Raw genomic sequence first — 27,153 nt, 5'->3', positions numbered from 1 at the left:
GGCTGTTGTTCAGTCGCAGGGAGATGCCCTCGTCGAGCAGGCGGGACGCGGGGCACCCTGGCTTGGCGGCACCGCGGCATGATGTGGGATATTGCCTCCGTCTGCTTCTTCACCGCCGAGAACTGCTGTGCGAGGTCATCAACGGTGTCACCAAAGAGGACAAGCTGGGAGACGGGGACGTTGAGAAACCGTGATTTCCCACCCGAGTGCCTGCACTGTGACCTTCATGGCTCTGAGAGCGAGGTCGGTGGCAGAGCGCAGTTCCTGCAGCACGTCGGGCTCTGGACTACCCAGATGCAGATCTTTGGCTTGGTGGACCTGCAGGAGAGCCATGGCATGCATGGCGGAGACGGCCTGTCCGGTGGCGCTGTAGGCTTTCGAGGTCAGTGATGACGTCATCCTACAGGTTCTGGAGGGGAGTACCGGGTGGTCCCGCCAGGTGGCGCCGTTCTCGGGGCACGGGTAAGGAGAGCGAGAACGCCAGCTGGAAACACGCCGTAGATCCAACAGCAGTGCTTCTCGCCAGTCGAGGTGAGTGGAACAGTGGTGAACTCAGCTTTGCTGTTGCACAACGTCTCGGCTCAGAAGAAAAAATCTGACTGACAGACGCACGCCCGCTTCCCTTTATACCCGTATGTCCGGGGGCGGGACATGCAAATTCTGCCAATTTCACATTGGCCTTTTCTCAATTTCAGAGGTATGCGAGGCTCCCAAGGAAGACTCCTTGTGTCACTTCATTTGACACAACGTCGAGTGACAGAAGGGGAACTAATTTACAAATGCATTATAAATCATTGATATGCAGTTATAACAACATGAATTAAAATGTGTGACTGCCATGCAATACTGAGAAACATTTGACCTCATGTATTTTAAATGTTTAAAGGGTCAGTTCATCCAAAAATGAAAATTCTCTGATTATTTACTCACCCTCATGATATCCCAGGTGTGTATGACTTTCTTCAGCAGAACACATTTGAAGAAAAATAAAAGATATCTTAGCTCAGTAGGCCCTTGAAATGCAAGTGGACGGTGATCTGACTTTTGAAGCTCCAAAAAGAGCAGACAGTCAGCATAAAAGGTATCCATCCTTCTAAAGCAACATGATCACTTTTGGTGTGAAAAATATAAATAAGTTATATTTAACTAATATCCAATGCCCCTGGTCAGCAGCGGTATACAAGTGTGACATAATCACATTTGCACATGAGACACACGAGATCTGATGCATGTGCGACACACTCGGAAAATACTTAAAATTATACTTAATTATACTTATACTTAAAATGTATTGATCTTTTTCACACCAAAAGCGATTGTGACACTTTAGAAGACATTCATTTAACCACTGGAGTCGTGAAGATGACTTTTGTGCTGACTGTCTGTGGTTTTTGGAGCTTTAAATGTTGATCACCATCCACTTGCATTTTAAGGACCTACTGAGCTGAGATATTTTTCAATTTTTCTTCAAATGTGTTCTGCTGAAGAAAGAAAGTCATACACACCTATATAATGAGGGTGAGTAAATAATTAGAAGATTTTCATGTTTGGGTGAACTATCCCTTTAACAACACTTATTCAACATTAGTCATATGTGAAAATGTACCTTAATGTAAGTGGCACATGAAGAATTTATGAAGAAGTCCCAATATTAGAAACCTATGTACATTTAAGTTCAGTATGGTGTAGTTCATATGGTATGGTGTCATCAGGCTTTATTATATGCTGTGAAAACACTTTTAAAGTGTGCAGTTTACAATTCAAACCTGAAGGTCTTTTCTTGAAAATTTAGTTTGATGGCCATAGTCACCAATCACTTAGATTGTATATACAAGAGCAGCTTTAACATTTTCCTATAAGTTTCTTCTTTTGCATGGAGGAAAGAAAATCATTTGAATTTTCGAAAGACTATGAGAAAATACTTGGATATTTTAATATATACAGAATTTTCCTTTATTGGGTGAACAATTCTTTTAACTGATAAAGGAAAGTTAAATTTCAGGCATTCTTTTCCAAGGCCATAAGTCACTGGTGAGTATTTTGGTGAGTGTATCAGTTCAAAGCTAAGAACAGATTTGCTCTCAATAATATTTAACTGACTAGTTTTGGCCACATCCCACATTGTCCAACAAACAGCTACAACACTGACTGTGGGAAACATAATCTCTGTACAACATGAACTGCTCAACTTCTTTGGAATGCTGTATAACCATCCTGGAATAGTTAAGGTAACTCCTACAACAGCAGGATTTGTAACTGTTTTAGCGTATGTACAACAAATATTTTGATAGAAACTTTTTAAAATGTTTTATTTTATTTTTTTAAATGGGGCAAATGGTGAAACATTTCCATCTTTCTAAGGTCAAACACAGTGTATTTTTCCTTTGGCATGGTATTTTGCATTGTCATGTATGGGTTTTAGAGCTTATACTAAAACAGACATTTGCAGTGCCCTCTTGTACTACTCTGCATTAAAGATACCATGTTTAGCTTGAGTTTAGTTTTGTTCTGCCAAATAACTATATTTACAAAACTGAACTTATAATTCTGTATTTGGTTGAAACTTACAAAGCCTGCCAAGGATATGTCTGGGTCATATTTCACCTTAGAATCCATAAAAGATATTTTGCTGAAGAAATGAAGCCTATTTTTAGGACCATTAAACTGTTTGCTTTGTGACATTATTTTCATAACAGTAATGAATAGTTACAGTATATAGTGTGTGGGATATATATATATATATATATATATATATATATATATATATATATTATTCAGTTTTTGAAGTAGCTTTGATTTACAGTATGAGAAACCTGACTTATTATTTTGAGGACATTCCCTATACTTTAATTCTGCACCTGAAAGAAAACCACATTGTTATTCAAATGATTTCATGTGTGACAGCACCATCCACTGTAGTTACGTAAACAAGGTTAAAATTCATTTAAATCAGAAATTTTGTTACTACTGCAATTATTGTCTTTGTGGTGTCCTTGCAGTGCAGAACAATGGCTTGACTGTTTCCCTGGCAATATGCATGGACACATCCTCCTGCTAAATCTCTTACTGTGTGCAATTCAAGGTGAGTGTGTCATCTGCTCATTAAAGGTTTATGTGTTTATACATCGACACGACTTTGCTACCAAGAACATTTGCTTTAGGATCAAAATGGCATGTACATGTTGCACATAATTTCATTGGCTTCCACTGTACAAATAATAAATATGTATTAAATGGCTTCCATTATGTGGCATGGACCTTTCCTTGAGGTTCTATTATTATTTTACACAGCATACCATATGGGTCACTGACAAATAAGGATAACAAAATATTAATAAAAAAAACAAAAAGGGCCCTGCGATGGACTGGCGACCTGTCCAGGGTGTCCCCCGCCTTTCGCCCAATGTTAGCTGGGATAGGCTCCAGCCCCCCGCGACCCTGTACACAGGATAAGCGGTTGACGATGGATGGATGGATGGATGGAAAACAAAAAGGATTTTCATAAAAAAAAGTGTTTAAAAAATGCACATGCACCAATGTTTTATACATTTTCTTAGAAATATATTTTTTCTTTATCAGTAATCATGTTGGTTTTAAACAAACTTTATATAATTTTTAACAAACGTTTTGAGTTAATGACTAATGAAAGTTGTGTAATCATCAAGTATATAGAAACAACATGTTGTCCTTAAAGGGTTAGTTCACCCAAAAATGAAAATTATCACATAATTTACTCACCCTCAAGACATCCTAGTTGTATATGTCTTTCTTCTTTCAGCCAAACACATTCATAATTATATTCAAAAATATCCTGGCTCTTCCAAGCTTTATAATGGGAGTGAATGGTACCTTAGATTTTGAAGCCCAAAAAAGTGCATCCATCCATCAAAAAAGTAATCAATACGGCTCCAGAGGGTTAATACAGGCCTTCTGAAGTGAAGCGATGCATTTTTGTAAGAAAAATATCCATATTTATAACTTTATAAACTATAATCACTGGCTTCTGGTAACGACCGTCCACACGTTCACGAGAGAGTCGAGTTCCGGCATATGACGTAGGTGTAGCGTAAGCTGCGGTGAGAAGTGACAAAAGTGCAGAGGATAGAGGAAGCCAGTGATTATAGTTTATAAAGTTATAACTAACTAATTAACTAATTGTATGTCTAAAAATTGTCTATATTATCTGATATGTTTGAGAGACTATGACCTGGGTCTGCAGGACATAATTTCTTGTTGAATGGTTTTCTTGTCCCTTTATAACAAGACTTCCTGCACATTGGTTACACCAAGTTCTCAACCAAGGGGCGTCAGCAAACTTCCAAGGGGCTGTTATTATTAACTGAATTAAAATGCTGGAAAACACTAAAATCAAGACAGAGGCCTGCAACTTATAAACTGTCAGTACCTGAAACGTCTAAATTATTTAAATGAATTATTTTCTTGAATACAGGGGGTCGTGGAGTAAAAACTGTTGAGACCAGTTGGGTTACACCACACTAAAAATTCAGTCAGGACCACTTCTATCAAATAAATTACTTTATTGACTCATAGACTATTGAAAACAGTATGTTAGTGTTGTCAGTATGGCTCGGTTCTGGGCAAACTGCAGCAAATAGATTTGTAATGTTTTTTCTTTTTTTTTTTTTATCAATTAGATCAAAATATTTGTGTCACAACATTGAGCTATAAATATTTTAAAGGAGTTTACAGAAAATGATGTATAGTTGAAATGCCAATGTGTAAATATCACATTTATCTATAGTTTTTAAACTGTATGTCTCCTCTTTGCAGCTGTATCCTCTTTTATCCATCTAGAACCCAATAACGCAACTGTGTTACGGGGCAGTGAGGTGCACTTCAACTGCAGCACTGATGAAACCTGGGACCTCATGACGTGGCTGGTGGATGGAAGGACAGTTCTCAGCATTACGATGCAGCAAGGTGCTGTGGGCAGAGATCCAGCTGTCTCTACTGTAAATCACTCCACATCAGAGCTCTCAGTGTGGGAGTTAGTCCTGATGAGTGCTCCATTCAGACCTACAGTTCAGGTGGTCATATGTGAACTCCTGCCTACAAAACCCAGCAGGTCTTCGGCAACCCTGTTTGTACAAGGTATGTGACCAAGTTTCGAGTCTGTCTAATTTGCACATTAGATAAGAGGGAGGGGAGACTGGGGCTAGTTATCACACTGTTTATCCCAGTGAATATTTCTCAGGGTACGTTTATTTCCGAAAGTCATTTTCTGCATGGCTACAGTCACAAGTTTTGGCAAAAATAAAGAAGAAAAAAAGCAATTAAACATTTTCAGTTTTTGCCCAGGAAAAAAATATACATTTAATTGAAAGCACCTTGACCTTTGTGAAAAATTGCACCAAAATTTGTCGTGTTAATTTCCTGTGTGATCATGTTGGTATCAAGAGGCATAAGTGCTTCTCTTTAAAAAGTAAAAACCTCCACCAAAAAGTGTTCCATAATTATAATGAAATGATGGGGATATCTTGTTCATTGATTGGATATGTGCAGCCAGTGCTCCATGCATGCTGAGAAGCTGTCAGTTTTTATAGGAGATGTCTGATTTAGGTGTGAGCATCGACCAAGGTGCTTTTCATGGAGGGGAATTAATTTGCTGCTGGCATGAGTGAAGACTGCTGTTCTGGCAGTTTTAATGGAGTATATGACATTACCGATGCCAGCGAAAGGGCTTGTGGGATGGGAATCGATTGCCTCTCTGCTGGGCTGCAAAAAGAGACAGACAGCCCAGCTCAACTTCAATCTGAGATTTAAGGTTTAGCAGCAGCAACCTAATTTGCCAGTTTTTCAACCAAATCTGTCACTCTTATGGGTACCAAAAATGACAGTCATTCACTGACTGCTTTAGGAACTGCTTGCTAAGCACATTTACTATAATAAAGCCATGTTTTAAAGGAATAGTTCACCCAAAAATGACAATGCTGTCATTGTTTATTCACCCTCTGTCCTTCCAAACCCCATATACTGTTATTATTATTTTGTGAAGAATCTTTATACAACTCATGCAACTTTATGCAAAAAAAAAAAACTATATCATAAAAATTGTTCATTTAACTCATTATAAGTGAGTTAAATTACAGCCAAACACCAATACAAGAACAAAGTGGAAGCACAATTCAACCTGATCACTCTCTAAGCATGCACGGATCAACTAGCGGGTGTTTTTCCGTACATTTTCAATGTCTCCCTCTCCCTGTCTGTGGTTCCCACATTCTTCAAGACGTCCACTATTGTGCCCATACCAAAACAGTCAAAGATAACTTGCCCTAAATCCCATTATCAGCAAGTTCTTTGAGAAGCTTATCAGAGACCACATCTGCTTTGAGCTGCCTGCCTCTCTGGACCCACTACAGTTTGCTTACAGAAGCAACCGTTCCACTGAAGATGCCATTGTATTTACACTACACACTGCTCTTTCCCACTTGGAAAAAAGGAACACATATGTGAGAATGCTGTTTGTGGACCACAGCTCAGCATTCAACACCGTAGTGCCCTCCAAGCTTGATGTGAAACTCCAGGCTGTACAGCTGAATCCTGGACTTCCTGTCGGGCAGACGTCAGAGTGGGCAGTCTCCTCGCTGTTGACCCTGAACACTGGGTCCCTCTACACACATGACTGTGTGGAAACACAGAACTCCAACACCATCATCAAGTTTGCTGATGATACGATGGTGGTAGGCCTGATCACAGACAATGATGAAACAGCCTCCCTCAACGTCAGCAAGACCAAGAAGCTTGTTGTGAACTTCTGGAGACAAGACAGAGGAACACAGCCCCATCCCCATCGATGGAATACTGGTGGAGAGGGTCAGCAGCTTCCTCGGTATCCACGTCACTAAGGAACTCACATGGTCCGTCCACACTGAGGCCATTGTGAAGAAGGCTCACCAGTGCCTCTTCTTCCTGAGATGGCTGAGGAAGTTTGGAGTGAACCCCAGCATCCTCACACTGTTCTACACCAGCACTGTAGAGAGAATCCTGACTGGGGCCTCACTGCCTGGTACGGCAACAGCACCGCCCTAAACCGCAAAGCCCTGAAAAGGGTGGTTAGAGCAGACAGACACATTGTCGGAGGTGAGCTTTCCTAGGTGGTGTGTGAGAAAAGCTTAGAGAATTATCAGAGACTCCAGCCACCTTGAGCCATGGGGTACTCTCACTGCTACCATCAGGCGGGTGGGTGGTATCGCAGCATTAGGATCCGCAACAGCCGACTTCATGACAGCTTCTTCACCCAAGCAATCAGATTTTTGAACTCTTGATCTCTCACGATCAATATACAGTACATCAGCACTGCACTTTATTAGTCTCAAGCTGGACTCTCATACTCTTGATACTTTCTCTTAACACACTTGCTCCAGACCATCAAACTGACAGCCCGAATGTAAATACAACACTATAAAACACATTACTGCATATTTATTCCCAACTTAGTACATGTGTAAATGGGGTGGATAAGTTTTATTTTTTCCAAATTCAGTGTTTTTTAATTTGATTAAATTGTATCATCATCATCATCATTGTCATAAAAAAAAAAAAAAATATATATATATATATATATATATATATATATATATATATATATATATATATATATATATATATTTATATATATATATATATATATATATATATATATTCAAATTAATTCATAGAACTTGAATAAAATTAATACAGGTAAATTACTGGTAAATTGTGTTATATTTCATGTGTTTTTGTGTACTGTTAGTATTGTGATACATGTTTTACATACTGCACAAGCACATTACATTTTTCATCACTGGCAAATGATAGGATTCTTTTGCAACTTTTTTAAGTATTTAAAGTACCCTGATACTATTTTATGGTGTGAGAATCCGCTCCAAGCGATTCAGCCTGTGTGTGAACTGTTCAAATGATTCAGAATGTATTGCCAGCCAGTTCTTGTCGTAGCACCTAGACCAATTAATTGAATAGAGTTTATTTTATTTTTTTAAATATACCTATTTTTAAGAAACTTCACAATGTTGAATAATTTTATATCAACAAAAAAATCATTGCAAATATATTACAGATATTCAATGTATTGCCCTGCCCTAATAACTATTCTCTTTTTAACAAATAAAAGTTCCATCTACCACAGTATTCAACTCAGCTAAACCAAAGAATTGACCTGATACTTTTAATGTATTATGGAGTGAAATATTCATCACCTATAGCAAAAAATTTTTTTTTTTTTTTTTTTTTTTAAATTTTTTATTGTTTCTTTCATACATTCAACATGAAACAAATAAGAACAGTAATTGACAGGACAAAACAAAAAAAATAAATAAATAAATAGATAAAAAAAAAAAAAAAAAAACACAAAGAGAGAAAAATATATTTTTTTAATTTTTTTTTTTGGATAGATTACCAAGAGGGTAAAGAAGGAAGGCTATGTGTGTGTGTGCTAGAATGGACATTACCATGCGTGTAAGTTTGTGTATGATTGAGTATTTTGTGTTGAAATGTTGGAATCAGCAGGATTGGTATAGTATGAATTGTTATAATTAAATTACTGTGTCCTAGTTATAAGAGGGAATGGGTTGGGTTGGGTCAGGCTCAATGGATCTTTCCTCTGACTGTTCCAGCCCTCACCGGGGCCAAGGAGCATATTAATCCTAAGAGATAGGGGGAGTGAGGCTTCGAACGCGCGGGGGTTGGGGGGGGGCTGGGGACCTGATCCAGAGGCACACAAGGGCAGAACCCCTCTCCACTTCAGCACTCCTCTGCCCCCGCCGTCAACTGCTGTTCTATTGATGGGCCAGCTCATCTACCCACCTCACTATCCCTGTGTTATGTCTTCTAGGGTCTAAATTAAGTCTAAATGCATTAAAAGAGGTGCGGCGCAAGGGGTAGAACTTATTCAGAACCACCTCAAGCACCACCCATTTCCCTACCTATTGACTGATTGTGTGATTAAGTGAATGATATGAGATGCATTAAAAAGAAGAGGGGGGCAACAGTGCAGGACCTCTTCAGGCCCTCCACTCAGCACACCCTAATTCTTAAGTAGGATTGTGAATGTAAGCTATCTAACATGAGGAGCATTAAAAAGTGAGGTGTACAGAGTAGAGCCGGCCCCAGCAGTTGCAGTGGAGGAGGAGGTCTGTGGAGGCACGATGAAGAGGGGAGGCATATTCCCCCTCAGGGTAGACATCCCCCCCACCCCACACACACAAGGGAGCCAGTCTCAGGCCCCTAGAGGCAAAAGCAGCACAGAGTAAAATTGCAGGTTGGCGGTGAGCCATTCTGGAGAGGAGATATAGGGGAGCATTTTGAGGCTTGTAGTAGAGGTTGAAAGAGTTATCCACATCCTGCTGATTTGTCCCTAATGCTGTAAATATGTAATGTTGTGAAAGATGAGTTATCTAAGTGATGAAGGGGTATGGCAGACGATAATAAAGCAGGTTTGCTAAGGTTGATGATTGATAAATGAAATCGCGAAAACTGAATCTCGGGTAAAGGGGCCAGCAGAGCTAAGAATTTAAAAATTTGGACAGTGCTAGCCAGGTGGATGGGGAATCATTTGAGTTCTTTCTAGAGGGGGTATTTGATACTTCTATTGAGATGTGATCCAAAAGTAAGTTTTTCCAAATAGTGATATCGATTTTGTTTTTTGTTTTCCAATTCAAGAAGATGGTTTTCTTGGCGACCTATAGCAAAAATTTGACCTATGGCTCTATTAGCAATATTGTATGTTTAATACAGCCCTTCCACGTGCATGTGGGGCAAATCGCTGCCTTACACAGCTTTTGAATTAATTGGGCATCTTGGAATTTCTGGTTAACAGTCAGCATCTCTTGCTGTGATTTGTGGCATATTGGGTCAGACATACAGTTGGAGGGCGACCACAAATCTCCAGGGAAATGCAAATCGTCCTCTCTCCTCCCATTACAAAAGACTCCCATTCATTTACATGTGCAGGACTAAATGCTGTTTCTCAACAAGTTAAACACACAAGCCCCGCATGTGAGTGGGCATTTGTTTAGAGATATGCAACAATTTTCTCAATCTTTCACTATAATGTTATCTTTATTTTAGTAGTAGTAGTAGTAGTAGTAGTAGTAGTAGTACTAGTAGTAGGTGTAGTAGTATAAGAAGAAGAAGAAGAAGAAGAAGAAGAAGAAATACAGCTGCAATGGCAACAAACAATGTGTTTGTAATATACAGCATTTTAAAACAAAATTTTAAATGGCAGACAGTCAATATGGCCGACATATGAACATTGGGTATCAATTGACTCTGAATGCCCCAAGGAATCTAAAGAGATTCTCATGAATTTTGGCCAAACTATTCAGAAGTTACAAGCAAAATAGCCATTTTACATATTTTTTGAGGTGGTGTGGTGCTGAAACTGCTTAGGCAACCTCAGTTCCTGGTTGTGATGACCAAGTTTAGTTTCAATATACCAAAGCTTTGCCAAGATATAGCTTCACAACCTCTTTTGTGTGCTTGACAAATTTGATTAAAGTGTTGTATGAGAATGGTTAGGTATCACAAAAAGCTTTTGATAGCTTTTTGTAGCGATTGTGCCTAGATTATACATGCCACATTTTGTGCAAATCAGACATATGTCCTGAAAGGAGTTGGAAAAAAATAAAATGGTTTTGTCGGAAAATTCAAAATAGCAGAATATTTGTAGAGCAACCATGGTCATGTAACATAGCAATGTGGTATTCCTTGAAGTAACTTGAAATACTATGTCAATAATTCAGTAATATAGTATATCAAAGTATCACAATATTGTTTTCTGATACTTTCACTGTACCATGATACTTCCATTGTAATTTTTTTTGTAAAAGGGGATAGTAGAGAAGAAAGTAAATTATGAGGAGTACATGGAGGAACAAGAACTGGATCATGGGAAATAATGTGAGCTAAATTACTGTTTACATGTTTCCAAATAAATATGCATGGAGGCACACTTAGGCCCCATTTACTCCTTGTATTAAACAATGGATGACTGTAGTGTAACCTCATAATCACATAATTAATTAACTGAATAGTATTCCACAACTTTGGCATACTATTTTTCCAGTACTTTTATTTGTGATGCACTAATTCTAATTTTGTATGCAATTTCGAAAAGATAGTATGCAAATTGGGAAGCAGCCTCTCTCTCATCCACATCCAGTCTCTTTAGAGGCCAGGCTTTCCTCTACAGACTGGCCACAGAGTTAAGCTTAGGATGTAAACCATGAAGAGCTAAATGTGTGTCAGCCGTTAGCGCACATAAATGCTCACAAAGCTTTTCATTAGGGGCACGGAGAGCCAAGCTTCTTCAAGATTAAATGCTGTCTCTTACAAAGTAATTTTCCCTGCCCCGGCCTCCTGTTTAGAAAAAAAATGACCAAGCTGACAGGGGAAAAGCGGCTCTGCTTTCAAATTACAATATCAGGAGCAGAAACGACTCCCATTGTTATCAGCAAAAATGCAACATTAAACTGGATAACAGAGCTCGCGATCCAAGAATGTCTATAGTAGGGGTGTGTGTATTGAAGGATATGAAGAAAACACAGACTAAAAGTAACAAAACAGAAGATAAACAAACATCTTCAATGTGTAGCATCAGCAGCAGCATTTAGTAAACAAACTTCTAGTATACAGGATGATAGGTGTCAGTATACATTCTAAAACCACAAGTACTAAGTAAGGGACCAATGGAACGATTAAAGCTCAAAGTATACAGTCAATAGTGAGCCTGTTAAAGTACATCCTACATGACTGTGCGCACATATATGCGTTTGACGCATGCGCTACAACTGCTATGAGATACTGGACTTTCTCTTCAGGAGTTTAGACCCATAAAGGAGTCTTTATAGTTTTTCAGACACGAGTTATGCAGGTGTCTTCTGACCTCCTCACACACGCGGTCTTGACGTGCACATCCGTTGTTGTTTTTACCTTTGCCCCCTGTTGTTTAGCATCCATTACATCTTCTTTTAGCATTTCTTCGCACACATTCAGCGCTAGCGCACTCTGCTGATGACGAAATTTGCTTCAGGTGCGCTGTACCATTTAACCAACGTAAACTTTTGGCTTAAGAGCCAAACATACAGAGTGCATTATTTAGAAAGACTAGCTACACTGACATAACCAAATAATGAGGAGCTGTCCATGGTCTTAAGTGCATGGTTATGGCCTAATTGTTACAAATGCCACAATTTAACAATGGACAAATAATGATAAACTTTCATAAGGCAAGTACAATGTAGAATGAAGGGATTTAAAGTCTAGACCTCATGAATTATAGACAATTATAGTTCCCCATTAGGGGTCTCTCTGAGTGCCGATATATACCTCTGTTTTATGAAAAAAGGCCAATGAGAAGTTGGCAGACTGTATTTGCATATCCCGCCCCCGGACATACGGGTATTTAAGCGGGGCAAATACGGGAGTTCTTTCAGAAAATGTCTTCGGAGCCGATGGTTGTGTATGTAGTTGCTGCGAGTTACACACCAAGTTCCTGTTATTCCTCTGGTGCACAACAGCGTCTTTCTCCTTCGTGCACGGCTGTGCATTCTTGCCCCTGGGCGCTTCGACAGCGCAGATAAAAAAACTCAGACAAGTTTTTTCCATAAAAAAGTGATTTTATTTAAAAGAATAATTTCCTCTAAAAGAGCAAAACACAGCGGCGTTGAACGTCCTTTTAAGGACGCGACTTTATAAAGATGCCTTTCCGCCCCTGTGTTGTTCCTGGATGCGGTAGAGTGCTCTCCGCTTCAGACGGCCACAGGCCTTGTCTCGTGCGTTTGGGTAGCGATCACACCGAGGCTGCATTTGTGGGTGGTTCATGTTCTCACTGCGAGAACATGGCCATGACAACGTCGTGATCGCGGCTTGCTTTCAACCGAATGATGACGTCATCATGGAGAGCACCCTCTCCACTCGTCACACCGCCACCTGCTCATCCGCTCTCGCCACCCTCGACGGCGGAACACGCCACGGATACACGCCGATTCCCCAGGTGGATAGGGCAGTTGCGCTCCACTTATGCCCCGGAAACCCTACCACCTGGTGGGGCCGCCCTGTATTCCCCTCCCGGCCCTGTAGAGCAACATCCTCACTGACCGCGAAGGCCTACAGCGCCGCTGGACACGCTGCTTCCGCCCTGCATGCCATGGCTCTCCTGCAAGTCCACCAGGCCAAGGCACTCAGAAACATGCACGGGGGTGGCCCTGATCCCGACACGCTACAGGAACTGCGCTCAGCGACCGACCTCACCCTGAGAGCGACGAAGGTCACAGCGCAGGCGCTCGGGCACGCTCATGGTCCAGGAACGTCAACTGTGGCTGAACCTGGTCGAGATGCGTGAAGCCGACAAGACTTGCTTCCTCAACGCCCCTGTCTCCCAGTTTGGCCTCTTCGGTGACACCGTCGAGGACTTCGCCCAGCATTTCTCCATGGTGAAGAAGCAGACGGAGGCCATCTCACACATCATGCCCTGCCGCAAACCTGCCACCCTGGGCCATGCCCCGTCTGCTCACCGAGGGCATCCCCCTGTGGCTAGGAAACCTGCTGCTCCGCCTTAACCCGGGCCCAGCTCTCAGCCCCAGCGTCGAGCACTCCACGGGAAGTGCACGGCCCCTGTCTCACGGACCCCCTTGAGGACCCGGAAGGGTCCCAGGCGCTCCTGAGACAGTCCACCCAGAGTCCAAGACGTTAGCTCCGGAGGTGTTAAGACCGCTCCGTCCCCTGGTGGAGGGCTGGGAGGGGAATCTTGTGTTTTTTTCATTTACCCCCATTACAAGGGCTGCGGTTCCCAAATTCTCAATAAAAGAGCTATTTCCTTTGTCTCTGTGTCATCTGGCCCGCAAATGCCGTTCTCACTGCACTTTGCTTCCAGATCTCAACAGTCCCGGCTTCCTGAATGCAGTACCCCCGCCCTCAGCCCCACAACTGTTCCCCGGCCAGCCGGTTCAGATGAGTCCAGAGGACGCCAACATCAGACCTCCTCCTCAGTCACGAACCCGCCTTCGAGTCTGTTCTCAGCACCAGAGCCTCGGGACGCTTCACTGCCTCCAGACGCCGTATTACCTGTTCTGCCCCGCTGCGAAGCCCCACCGGGTATGTCCAAAATACCCGTCCCCTTGGTGCCCCTAGCACGAAGTTTAGAGGCGTGGCTTTCACTGCCCAACCCGTCACGCTGGCTGCACCGGACCATTCGACTCGTTTACGCAATTCAGTTTGCCAGGCCTCCGCCCCCTTTGCGGGAATCCATTTTTCTGCAGTATACGGCGAACATGCCAAGTCCCTGCGCGAAGAAATCGCCTCTCTTCCACTCAAAGACGTGATAGAGCCTGTCCCTCCAACCGAAACGAAGAAGGGTTTCTACAGCCCTTACTTCGTTGCACCTGTTTGCCTCCCAAGAAACCTCCCACTGCCCGCTCTGGTATGCCCGGACAGAGTCTTCCCTCAGGGCAGACACTTTGGCACACAGCTGGCCGGCGGGGCTGCGCAAGTACGCATTTCCCCCAGTGAGCCTTCTTGCACAGGTGCTGTGCAAGGTCAGGGAGGACGAGGAGTAAGTCACCTTGGTGGCCCCATATTGGCCCACCCGGACTTGGTTCTCAGACCTCACGCATCTCGCGACAGCCCCTCCCTGGCGAATCCCCCTGAGGAAGGACCTTCTTTCTCAGGGACGGGGCATGCTCTGGCACCCACACCCAGACCTCTGGAACCTCCACGTCTGGCCCTTGGACGGGATGCGGAAGATCTAGCGGTCTACCATCAACCATCGTAGATACTATCAACCAAGCCAGAGCCCCCTCTACCAGGCATCTTTACGCCCTAAAGTGGTGCTTATTCGCAAATTGGTGTTCTTCCCGGGCTGAAGACCCACAGAGGTGCGTGGTTAGGTCAGTGCTCGTGTTCCTGCAGGAGAGGAGGCTGTCCGACACGATAGACGGCAGGTCTCTAGGTAAGCACGACTTAATTATCAGGTTCCTAAAAGGGCACCCGGAGGCTAACTCCCTCCCGGCCAAGCCTGTTCCCCTCCTGGGATCTCTCGGTGGTACTCACGGGCCTCCAGAGACCCCCCTTCGAGCCGCTAGATTCAGCTGGACTCAGGACCCTTTCTCTCAAAACGGCCCAGCTGATCGTGCTCGCCTCCATCAAGAGGGTCGGGGACCTGCAAGCGTTCTCTGTCAGCGACACTTGCCTGGAGTTCGGTCCGGCAGACATATACGTGATCCAAAGACCGCGACAGGGCTATGTGCCCAAGGTTCCTACCACACCCTTCAGAGATCAGGTAGTGAACCTGCAAGCGCTGCCCCGGGAGGAGGCAGACCCAGCCCTTTCGTTGCTGTGTCCGGTACATGCTTTGCGTATCTATCTGGACCGCACGCAGAGCTCTAGACGTTCTGAGCAGCTCTTGTCTGCTTCGGGGGACAGCAAGGCAAGCATCACCTGAGGACTATGGTAACCAGAAGGATTCTGATGAATTTAATGGGGCATTGGGGAAGGGTACGTGCAGCCTGATACAGCTGGTTGCCTTTGCACGTAGGAATACCTGCCCGCTCCTGTATCAGCAGTTCACGTACAAGGCTCAGCGCATGGCATGATTGAAGTGGGACCCCTAGTGTCGCTTCTCCGACACAACGTGGAGAGAGCGACAGAAGGGGAACTTCTAGGTTATGTATGTAACCTCCGTTCCCCGATGGAGGGAACGAGACGTTGTGTCATCCCCGCCACGTCGCTGAGCCGAGCCACTGTTGTGGCTGGACCATTTCCGGGCTGCTCTGAAAAATCCTGAATGAACTCCCGTATTTGCCCCGCTTAAATACCCGTATTAAATACCCGGCGGGATATGCAAATACCATCTGCCAACTTCTCATTGGTCTTTTTTCATAGAACAGAGGTATATATCGGCGCTCAAGAGAGACCCCTAGTGTCGCTTCTCTGACACAACGTCTCGTTCCCTCCATCGGGGAACGGAGGTTACATATGTAACCTAGACATTTTCCTCTTCTTCTTATGATATCTGATATTCAACAAACTGGCCATATTTGCCCATAGTTCACCCAAAAATGAAAATTTGCTGATAATTTACTCACCCTCACCCATTTAAGATCTTTAGGATTTCATTCATTTCAAGCCTCCGCCTTTAAAAATTGCAAGTGAATGTACTGTGTACATGTGTAGTTAAAAAGTATACAGGTATTGTTTTGTTTCTAAAAATAATAAATCTTTTGGGTTCAGAAAAAATATATTTATCGACTGGAGTCGTGTGGATTATTTTGATGCACCCTAAATATGCATTTTGGACCATCAAAAATGGAGTACATTCACTTGCATTGTTTAAAGGAGGAGGCCTGAAATCTAATCCTAAAAATCTTAAATTCTGTTTTGAATAAGAAAGAAACAAGGATGGCCTGAGAGTGAGTAAATTATCAGCAAATTTTCATTTTTGGGTGAACTATTCCTTTAAGATATTTCAAGAGATGACTTACTGAAAATTGTTAAGAGCTTAAAAAAAGAAAACAATATTTCAGGAAAAAACTATTTTTTTTTTACTAGAAGCAGTAAAGTGGTCTAGTCATAGCAACAGTCATAATATTACAACTAGCTATTTATAAATATTTATATATATATATATTTACAGAGTTGGGGAGTAATGGAATACATGTAATGGGATTACATATTTAAAATACAAAATATAAGTAACTGTATTCCACTAGAGTTACATTTTAAATAATTGGTAATTAGAATACAGTTACATTCAAAAAGTATTTTGATTACAGAAGAGATGATTTTGCATTTTATTGTCATTTGTGTTATTTCATATTTAGTCCTGTCAGATGGAAAACATTTATACATATAAATTATGCGATCCAAAGTGCATTAGAACACAAAGGGTTTTGGTGGTGGGTCGGCCAAAAGAGCGTACTGCTTCCACTTTTTGTTCCTGGGGCATGATCAGACCACTTCCAATCTGATAGCCCAGGTAGCATGCCTCCGATGTTCCTAGTTGGTACTTCTTTGGATTGCCGGTGAGTCCAGCTGTCCTCAGTTCGGTCAGCACCCTCCGCAGACCGTCTAGGTGGTCCTCCCACTGCTCCGAGTGGATCACAACATTGTCCAGGTAAGCCGCCGTGTATGCCTGGTTTGGTCTCGGGAGGATGTCCATCATCCATTGGAAGGTGGCTGGTGCCCAGTGTAGACTGATGGGTAGCACCTGATACTGCCAGTGGCCACTGTCTTTTCCCTGGACGATGGGGCTAGGGGTACCTGCGAGTATCCCTAGGTCAGATCCAGGGTGTATGTATATCACGCTTGGCCCAGCCGCTCGATGAGCTCGTCCACCCGGGGGATGGGGTATCCGTCGAAGGTGGAGACTTCATTCAATTTCTGGAAGTCATTGCAGAAGTAGAGGATGCCATGAACTTAGACATGGCACAGGGTAATAGCACTAGGACCTGGTCTCTGGGGTGAGCTTGGGCAGGGCAGTCATGCATGCGCTGCTGGACCCTTTGGGCCAGATGTTCGCGCACCAGGGGTATTGCTTTTTCGATCCTCTCCCTCATCTCTGTGCATGCTCAATTACTGTTCGGTGTTTAAACATGTCTGCCATGAGCCGGGACATAAAATGGAGTGCCCTGGTGGGTGAGGTTCTCTTTTGGGATGCTGACTCAGCTGAACAGCAGGAAGAGTTCTTGAGCGATGTTTTTGAGGCTGGCTTTCTTCAGAGCCACTGCGTTGGGGTACTGAGTCACATAATCCACTATGACCAGCATGTGCTCATGTCCCCGGGAAGACTTCGGCAGTGGTCCCACCAGGTCGAAGCTCACCTCGATGATGGGCAGTGGTATGAGGGGGCTGGTGGAGGTTGTCGTGGAGCCGTTCTTTGGCAGACCACACAGCTCTGGCAATAGCGCCTCACTTACGTGTCCAGTCCGGGCCAATGGAACCGGTCCCTAATTTGTCAGGTGGTGTTCTCAATCCCTAAATGTCCTGCCATGGGATGGGAGTGGGCCAACTTGAGCGAGGTCTCCGTCTTCGTACGTGGCACTACCAAGAGGTGTTTCTCCTCCCCCCGCCTGTGAACAACACAGTAAAGCAGACTATTTTCCACAATGAAGTGAGGAGAGGGTGGGGGCGGGAAGCCGTACCTTGCCATTGAGTACTCTGACCTGGGACCAGCAGTTTCTTAGGTGGTCGTCCTACCCGTTGTTCCCGGCCGAACACACCCTCTTCCGTTATCTGTTGGAAGAGGTCAGAATATACATTAGGAGCATTAACTCTCAACTCACCATCTCGTTTGCTGTCAGTGGCCAGCAACACCAGGCATCTTTGTGGTCTTGGTCAGTGTCCCCCGTGGTATTGCACCCAGCGGCTGTACACCTTGGGCCAACAGCTATTCGAACCCCTGACAATCCATAGACTTCCACAATCCCGACTTCCACTGGCCAGCTTCCTAGTTTGACCTTGATTGTATCTGACCGTGTTAGAACATAGCACGTGTTGCCGTGAACACAGGTGATGGGGATTGAGGCTTTGCTGTGTGGTCGGGGAGAAACTATCTGGTGCTGGGCCAGCCTTATCATGCTCCTGGAATCCAGAAGGGCTTTCACACAGTGGCCCTCGATCTTCACCTCCCTTTCTGGGGCTTCTCGGGGCACTGCTCGGTGAACGATGCAACCTGCCAGCCAGGCTTAGGCCTTCGGGGGGTTTGGGTCCATGGGCATGGGTTCCTCTCGACCAGACAGTGTCGCTGGTCTGCTTACTGGCCTCAAGGTGCCCTCCATTGGTCTCATTTCTTGGTGCGTTTTCCGGCAATAGGTTCCATCTCTCCTTCCACCGCCAAGAGCTTGCATCGCCAGTTCCACAGCCTTCACCAGGGCGGTGATGGTCTCAGGGTTCCGCATTTCTACAGCCCACTGTTGCATGCGGGGGAGGGACCGGAAGAACTTATCTACCTCCACTTGTTCCACTACCTGTACTGGTGTCGGTTGCCCGGACAACAGCCATAGATGGGCTAGACAGGATAGCTGCAAAACTTGTATGTGGGCGGGAACCTGAGCATCATACACCCATTCGTGGAAGCGCTACACCGCACATAACTGTGAAAGCCCCATCATCTCATTCTTTAGCTCTTTGTAGTCGTCAACGGAGGCTGGGCTGATTACGTAGTAGGTGCGCTGTGCTTCCTCCGTTAGGAAGGGTGCAAGCGTTCTCGCACACTCACCCCCATCCCACCTCTCCCTTTCAGCTATCACCTCGAACGTATGCAGATATGTTGTTTAATATTTTTATACGTTTTGAGTTGTAAAACAATAGATATACTGTTCAAAATGAAGACAGACACTTTATGGTTGTCAAATGTTACTGAAATATGTTCATAGTCAATATAATTAACCACATTATACAAACTTATCTCAAGATGAATCTGGAAAAAGGTTGAATTTTCTTGAGCTAAAAATTGTCTCTGCTTTCCGAAATTCAAAACACTGCCCCCGTGTCCAAAGCAGTAAGTGTTGTTGGGCATGTGGACAGGGTTGGGAAGGTTACTTTTAAAAAGTATTCTGCTACAGATTACAGAATACATTCTGTAAAATGTAAATTGTAACGTATTCCATTAGATTACTCAAAGTCAGTAACGTAATCTAAATACTTTGGATTACTTCTTCAGCACTGGCAAATTTTTCACTAGTTTTAACTGTAAACAAGTAAATAAAGTAAGAAAATGCATTTAAATTGGTCTTGCTTTAAGGAATTTTTTATATTTTTACAGAAAAACAATGATTCAATTCTCATTAAGAATTGACTCATTAATATCAAAGGTCTTCTAACTGTTAGTTAGAATGTAGCTCCTCTAATAAGCTCCCAAGGGAAAATTCCTCAATGCGTCACAACAGTTGTATGAATGTAACACATCTTAAGAAAGTGTTTCACTGCTGTTCGAAAGCTCCTCAGATTGCATCATTTATATGGATAAATGTTTTAAAACTGAATAGTCTAAACATTAAATGAAACAAATGACTCACCATTGAGTGGGCATAATGTGGCTGATCGTTTCTGAAAAAATGTGGTTACTCTTCTGGGACACCTGTGTGAACTTCATGACTTCATACATCAACTAAAAATAAACTTGACACCAGTTAGTTAAAAGTTGATGCAAAAATGGCTCAAATGTAGTTTATAGCATTTGTTTAAAGATGTAACTTGGTTTGATATTTTATCTAATGCAATGGCATTCATACATTTAGGATGCTTTGAGTTTTCCAATACTTTTTGGGCCACTGTGCATACCTAGGGGTGCACACAAACAGAAATAATCATACTTTAAATATCCTCTTTTACCAAAGATAGGCTATTTGTTTTATTTACTTGCAAAATGCCCATGTGTTTAAAATCCTTATCTAGAACAAGGAAATGTCACAATTTTGGAGGGTGATCTGTCAGCATCAGAGGGCACATTGGTCATCTTCCATTGCCAGATGGTTGGCTGGTATCCAGACCCTGTAGTGATCTGGGTGGTCAATGGCACTACTGTGGACAGAAGCGACTACAACATCAGCAGTCTTCAGGAGTCAGACAACCTCTTCCACTCAAACAGTGTGCTACAGTTAAAAGCAGAGACAAGCACCATGGTAGAATGCTGTGCGTCCGTGCCTGCCACACTTGAACACCAAAGCAGCAGTGTTAATCTAACTGTAGGTAAGACGGATTGGTTTTCAATAAGCCCCTCAGGCAACTAAACTAACTAGCACTAATTGGGGAGCATTATGTTTATTACAGCAAGTCTTTAGGTTTCATATTTTTAAGAAGAATCAAGCCTGACAATGCACGCCCACTTTCTGGAAGTATTTTCCCCATTCATTTTGTTCCATATGGATTTAACAAAACACTTAATAAAAGAGTTGTAAGCCATGAACCACAACAACCTGCTCACAGGTGAATCGCAACATTACAAACTTGGATTTGAAAGTAAAAAGTATTTGAAAATCAGACAAAGGACAAGACTGTGTACTTAACGTCTTTAAAGGGGGAATGAACTACAATCCCATGAGGCTCTGTGAATGACATTAAGTGAAATAAAAGTGTGTTGTGGGAGTTGGCGATATCTGCTGGGCTGTTATGTGAGTGGCCAGTCTCTGATTGGTCGATCTTTTATATTCAGGATCATGGGTAGTGTTGTTATTCACAAAGAATTCCACTATTGAACAAGATTTGTAAAAACTGAAGTTAAAATAACGCAGACTGATGGCTTCAGCACATCAGAGCTCACCGTAGGTCTGTTTTAAAAGGTTTATAATTTATTGTAAATAATCAGTTCCCCTATGGAAAAAATGAATGGGATTTTTACTTTCAGAACCAGACTGTTGTGCTCTATTACTATATACTATTATTAGAACAGATAATCTCATGAAAACTGTCAAGAAGATTTTTCTTTGTCAAAGTCCGGTTTACATGTCACCTAAGGACTAAAAAAAAGGAAATAAGAAATTACATTTTGAATAAAGAAATAAAGAACTTTTTCCCACTACACATTATCGTAATGCAAAAAAGCTCTCTCATTACTGTAATAAAAAAAAATAATATTTTTTTTAGGATTTAAACTGTGATGAATTTATACATCCTAGTATTTTTTTCATAATGGCTCTATGCTAATTTAAATGTGAGAAATATTACATTGGTTTATTACAGATATCACTTGATATTTTGTAATTCTGTAAAATTCAAACATTTTTAAATGTTACTTAAATATCCAAAAAAACTGAATACCACTGCATACACTTTCTCCCCTGACTGCTACAAAACCAAATAGTTTAATGATTGAATGCATTGTTCAAAGCATTTTGCAGAGGTTTGTGCTTGTAAATCAAATGGTCATAAACATACAAATGTGTTTTGCAGTGCCGTCAGGAACTACACAGGACTATACAGATTTGATCGCTGTAACGGTGGTGGTGTGTGTGATCATTTTACTGGTAATACTAATCCTGCTCCTGTACTATAGAAAAAAACTCACAAGTAAGCAAATTAATTTTACATCTGTTCTAAAGGTTCCTTTAAATCTCAATCACAAGTAATTCAACTAATGAATAGAAAATGTGTTAGTAAGTCAAAGCACTGTTTGCCACATATTGGGCCAACAGCAAGGGCACATTTTCAATTAAGAGGCTAAATGCACATTAATATATTAAATGTTTAACATTTTCTTTAAAACTTTGTTGTTACCTTTAATATTTAGCCTAATCATGCATTTTAAACTAGACAGATATTCTTCAAAAATACATTACAGCACAGTATCTGTGCCTTAACAATGTCATTTCAGCTCAATTGCTTGATTGAGCAACTGTCAGATATTAAATATTCATAAAAGCCATTTGAAAATGGCAATTGTCACATATTTTGCTTACTATTGCAAACATATAATTCCCACGTCACAACACAACGCATTTATCCCTAACTGGTAAATGCTGTAACTACACAATCTGACTACTTTCTACACTGATAGCCATTCAAAGTTTTTTTTTTTTAAAGAAATATTAAAATTACATATATTTTATTATAGTATTTTATCATTAGCCCATTTTTTGGAGGGCTTCTGACAGTGGTGCCATTAACCTATCATGATGTAATATTTTTACATAATGAAAAAATGATTTTTAGGTGAAAAAAAAACTTGCTTGAATATCTGGCTGCCCATGAGCAAAGGGGTCATGTGCCAGCGAAGCAACTGTCATTGAGATGAATGGGAATGATAAGGGATAGATTTCTCTAGGTATTATTAATCTGAACATTGACAGACAGGGATGTTGGAGGTATAAGGGGCAGTAGGAGTGTTTAGGAAAACTATTTGTAAACAGGTTTTTGTAATGCTGTTTGGTGCCAATGATGGCTCAGTACACACTTCACCATTACATTTACATTTACATTTATGCATTTGGCAGACGCTTTTATCCAAAGTGACTTACAGTGCAATTATTACAGGGACAATCCCCCCAGAGCAAGTTAAGTGTCTTGCTCAAGGACACAATGGTGGTTGCCGTGGGTTTAGAACCTGCAACCTTCTGATTAACAGCCCTGTGCTTTAGCCACTACGCCACCACCACTCCCATTAACCTCACTTTTCTTTCTGACCCTCTTATTGCACCAGTGTATAACAATTTGATTGCTAGTCAAGTGTGATACCAGATGACAGTTACTTCCCAGAGCCAGTAATGTCTGCTTAATGGGTTGTTGTTCTCCCTTCTCTTCCCAGAATCCAGCTCTAAAAATAAACTTAGGTAAGACATGTTTATGTTTACATATCACACCTGTTTTGAGACTTTTCTCTCCTGAATAAGAGATTAACAGGTGTCCATAGCAGGCAAATGCAATTACAAAAGGGATTGCAATTCCATTTGAATTTTGGCAGGACTGGAACATGACACTGATGAAACAAAATCACAAATGGAGACATCAGTCATATTTAAATCGTCACTCACAAAACACTGGAAATTAAATTGCAAATGAATTTGTACAGACATTATGTGTTCAAGCTGAGGAAGAACAAATACAATTAGATTTTTTTACATTTGTTATTGCGTTAGAATTATGTCACCACACGCATTCACTGAACTTCCATAAGCGCTGTCACAGAGACACAGATAAACCTAATTTAGTACTACCTGTCAGGTAATAGGGGCATTTTCTCTATGCCATATCATAAATTTTTTTAAAAATCACTCCCAACAACTTTAATATTTTTTTTTTTAACAAAATACAATGAAAAAACACTTGAATTAAATATGCAATGTAATGAGTTCAGCAATGTGGGGCACTACAGCAAACAGTTAATCACTGCATAATGTACGCAGTCTCATGTGCTATTTTTAGATTGTCATACAAGTCATATCGCATATTGTACATTATGTAGTAAGCAGTACGCTATTATTTCACTCTGAACATAACTACTGATTCCTACAATGGTCTACCCAAAAAAGGTCTTGAGACAAACAAAAGCTAAAACAAAACAACAATAGTTTGTAATGAAGAGATGATTTTTTACTCGTACAGTATTTTACAAATAATGTACAGGCTAGTTCTAATTGCCTGTGTTTGCATTTGTCTCTTTAGCTCCTCTCTATGGACTGTCAATTTGAATGGTGAGAGGAGATGTGCTGCTGAAGAAAGCAGAGGAAAGGCTAATGAAGGATACCACGTTGAAGACGTAAGAGGTAATAACACCAAATTATAGTATACGATTAAGTAAACTGATGCTTTACATATTGGCTTGTAGATGTGCCTATTTATACAGTTCATTATAAACGTGTCACCTTGATATAACAAAATTCACATGATAAAATAATTATAAGCAACTTTTTCTCACTCTTGGGATTACTGTTATTAGTTATCAATACCTCTAACAAGTACCAAAAGGCACAATGGTACTACCGTGCTTTTGAAAATGGTACTTTGGTGAAACCATATAATAACCACCTGATACAATGGTACCAACACAGTTCCTTTAATGAGAGATAAAATCATACTTTTAGTGTGGTTTATGCTTAAAAAGTTCTCAGTTTCAAAAAGAAATAAAGTCACTATGGAACAAGACAAAGTTCACCATTTTGTATACAAGATATTTTGTATTAATAAATATTTCACATAAATTATAGAATCCATACTTACCTATTTAATTGTATTTATTTACCTATTTAGTCAGACACACATTTGCTCTTCACCCCACAGATTCAGGACACAGTGACCTCAGGGACAGAGTTCAAAGCACCGTGAACATCATCAGACCTCCCCAGGTAAAAAATGCCTCTGCATTATTTAAAACTCATAGTGGTGGGATTTCTGACACCTCAATCAAAGTCTCCTATTGCACACTTGGTGAAAAGCTTATCCCTCCATTACAATGATATAAAGGCTACACAATAATACTTTGAGGCAATCTTTTTTTAATAAAGAATGCCTTTTACCTTCTTTAATCATATTATTGCGCTGTAATATATCTGTACCTCTGTAAAAAATTACATTAAAATAATTAATATATATATATATATTATTTTATTAAATTGTCCTGTTACTGAACAAAGATTTTAATAATAATAAAAAAATTGCATAATTGCTTCAGGGTCATTTTCAGGAAAGCCATTATTGCCTAAAAAGAAAAAAAGGAAAAAAAAGAAAAAAGAAAAGAAAAATAATTTGAAAAGGTTACTGCTAATAATCTGATTCCTCTTCAGGCTTTTTTCCAATAGCAGATTCTTAAAATATTACCCCAAATCCTGCATTGCAAAGTACAACGGGTTATTGATTATTAACAAAGAATAGTCCCAAATACTGACAAATATGTTGCATGGTTATATGTTTTGGGGTTAATGATCAGTTTAAACATGTTTAATAAGGACCTCAGGCTTGCAGATGTCATTGCAATATTGTTTTCCCATAACAGTGTTGATATTGACAAGGCCAGTATACGTAAGTGTAAACAAAATGAAATACTGAAAAAGACCATGATAGAAACTTACCTCTGTTTTAACCATGTGGTCAAAAAGACATATGATGTTAACCCCTTGGTATGATGCCAGAAAGATTAAGTATATATATATTTTTTAAAGGGGCAGGGACAGCATGAATTTCTTATTTATTTAGTTTTTAGTATTTTTTTCTGCATGCAATTTGGCAAAAAAACAACAGTAGAAAATGCAATATTATTATTACATTTTATTTTTGTTTTTACAGAAAACAGTAAACGACATGCCAAACAGCATGTATATCATGTTATACAAATACTATCCTTATTCCAGAGAGAATAATTATCTGGTGTAGTTCGAATGATTCGAATATTTGCACATTTACAGAATTTGAAGATTTGACCTTTCTAGACATTCAGAGAAGTGTTTTTTACACTTAGTTTGAGCAAATACACTTAACCACACTACATTTGTTCCCCGGATTCATCCATTCCCTGCTGAGTGAGTAGAAAATAAAATTTGGCTTGTTCTTAACAGGTTCCTGACATTGTCATTTTCTCCTCTCAAAATCACAACGAGGAAGATTTTTTAAACCTGTATGGTAAGGAACTGAAGACATTTCGTCAGGTCACCACTGTTTGACCTCATCATCACCACCACAACAACACAATGCTGTTTAAATGCAGTGTGTTGAAGCTGCTGTTATGGACCATCTTTCTGTGAGGAGAGAAACCCCAAGTCCATTCTGATATTACCATTACAAAAGATTTCTCTGCCAAAGGGTTGTAAAATTGTAGTGTAAACTGTATGTGAACTGTGTGCTGTGAAGTTCATGACTTGCATGTCAAGGGAGTCTGAGTATATTATATAATCATGTGAGCCCGTGTAATCATGTCAACTGAATCACTCAGACTTACAGTCACACGTCAATACCACATGTCTCCATGCACCAAGACCACCATCTATGTACAGTATTTTTATGTAAATCATTACCATTTTTGTATTAACACTTTTTTTTTAAATTGTGTAATTACTTGTATTGCCCATAAATATATTTATATAGACTTTCAGAGAAAGGAATCAGACAACAAGATGACTTTGCACTAAATGATAATCAAAAAGTAGTGTATGAAAACAAACACATTTACATAAGAATTGAAATCATTTTGTTTTCTTTTTTAACAAATGGTCATCGAAGGATGTATTAAACCTTCAAGGCTCCAATACACAAAGTTCTTCTTCATTCTTCACTCAGAACTAAAAAGAAGGTAGAAACAGCGGAGAGTCAGTAGCTATACTGTTTAAGAACATTCAGACACAACACATGCCGCTGTGGCCAGCATTTGGAGAAACATTTAAATTCAGTCCATGCTCTTCTGTCAACAGACTACATGTAAAACATTAACCAATGTGACATTAAAATGTGTTATCAATTACTACATGCCTCATTCTATGAATAGAATCCACATGAGATCAGTTAAAGTAAAAGTAAAAGCTTTTTTAACCACTCGATGATGATTGAAAGTAATATATATGCAGTAGACTATGTGTAATTTGACACGTATACATTCTGCATTCAAGGCACTAATACTACTGCAAACGCTATACATGACCTTATTATGCACAACTTATCATCTGTTATTGTATTTTATGATACATTTTGTGAAAGAATCCACGTAAGATCAAGTTC

At 40.8% G+C, this 27,153-nt stretch overlaps 1 protein-coding gene across 1 annotated transcript; it reads left to right on the top strand.

Annotated features, from left to right (window-relative positions):
- The first annotated feature begins 2,136 nt into the window (after window positions 1–2,136).
- Window positions 2,137–26,880, top strand: igsf5b (immunoglobulin superfamily, member 5b). The gene is made up of 9 exons (XM_052110085.1): window positions 2,137–2,228; window positions 3,000–3,082; window positions 4,792–5,112; window positions 20,413–20,706; window positions 21,907–22,023; window positions 23,258–23,282; window positions 24,115–24,215; window positions 24,730–24,794; window positions 26,001–26,880. Exons 2-9 carry the CDS (start codon window positions 3,034–3,036, stop codon window positions 26,103–26,105), a joined length of 1,077 nt encoding a protein of 358 aa, XP_051966045.1. The 5' UTR covers window positions 2,137–2,228; window positions 3,000–3,033; the 3' UTR covers window positions 26,106–26,880.
- Window positions 26,881–27,153: the final 273 nt, after the last annotated feature.

The sequence above is a fragment of the Xyrauchen texanus genome, chromosome 38, assembly GCF_025860055.1.
Source record: "Xyrauchen texanus isolate HMW12.3.18 chromosome 38, RBS_HiC_50CHRs, whole genome shotgun sequence".
NCBI lineage: Eukaryota > Metazoa > Chordata > Actinopteri > Cypriniformes > Catostomidae > Xyrauchen > Xyrauchen texanus.
The sequence above is the reverse complement of the archived record's forward strand: the minus strand, read 5'-3'. Positions and strand labels throughout refer to the sequence as shown.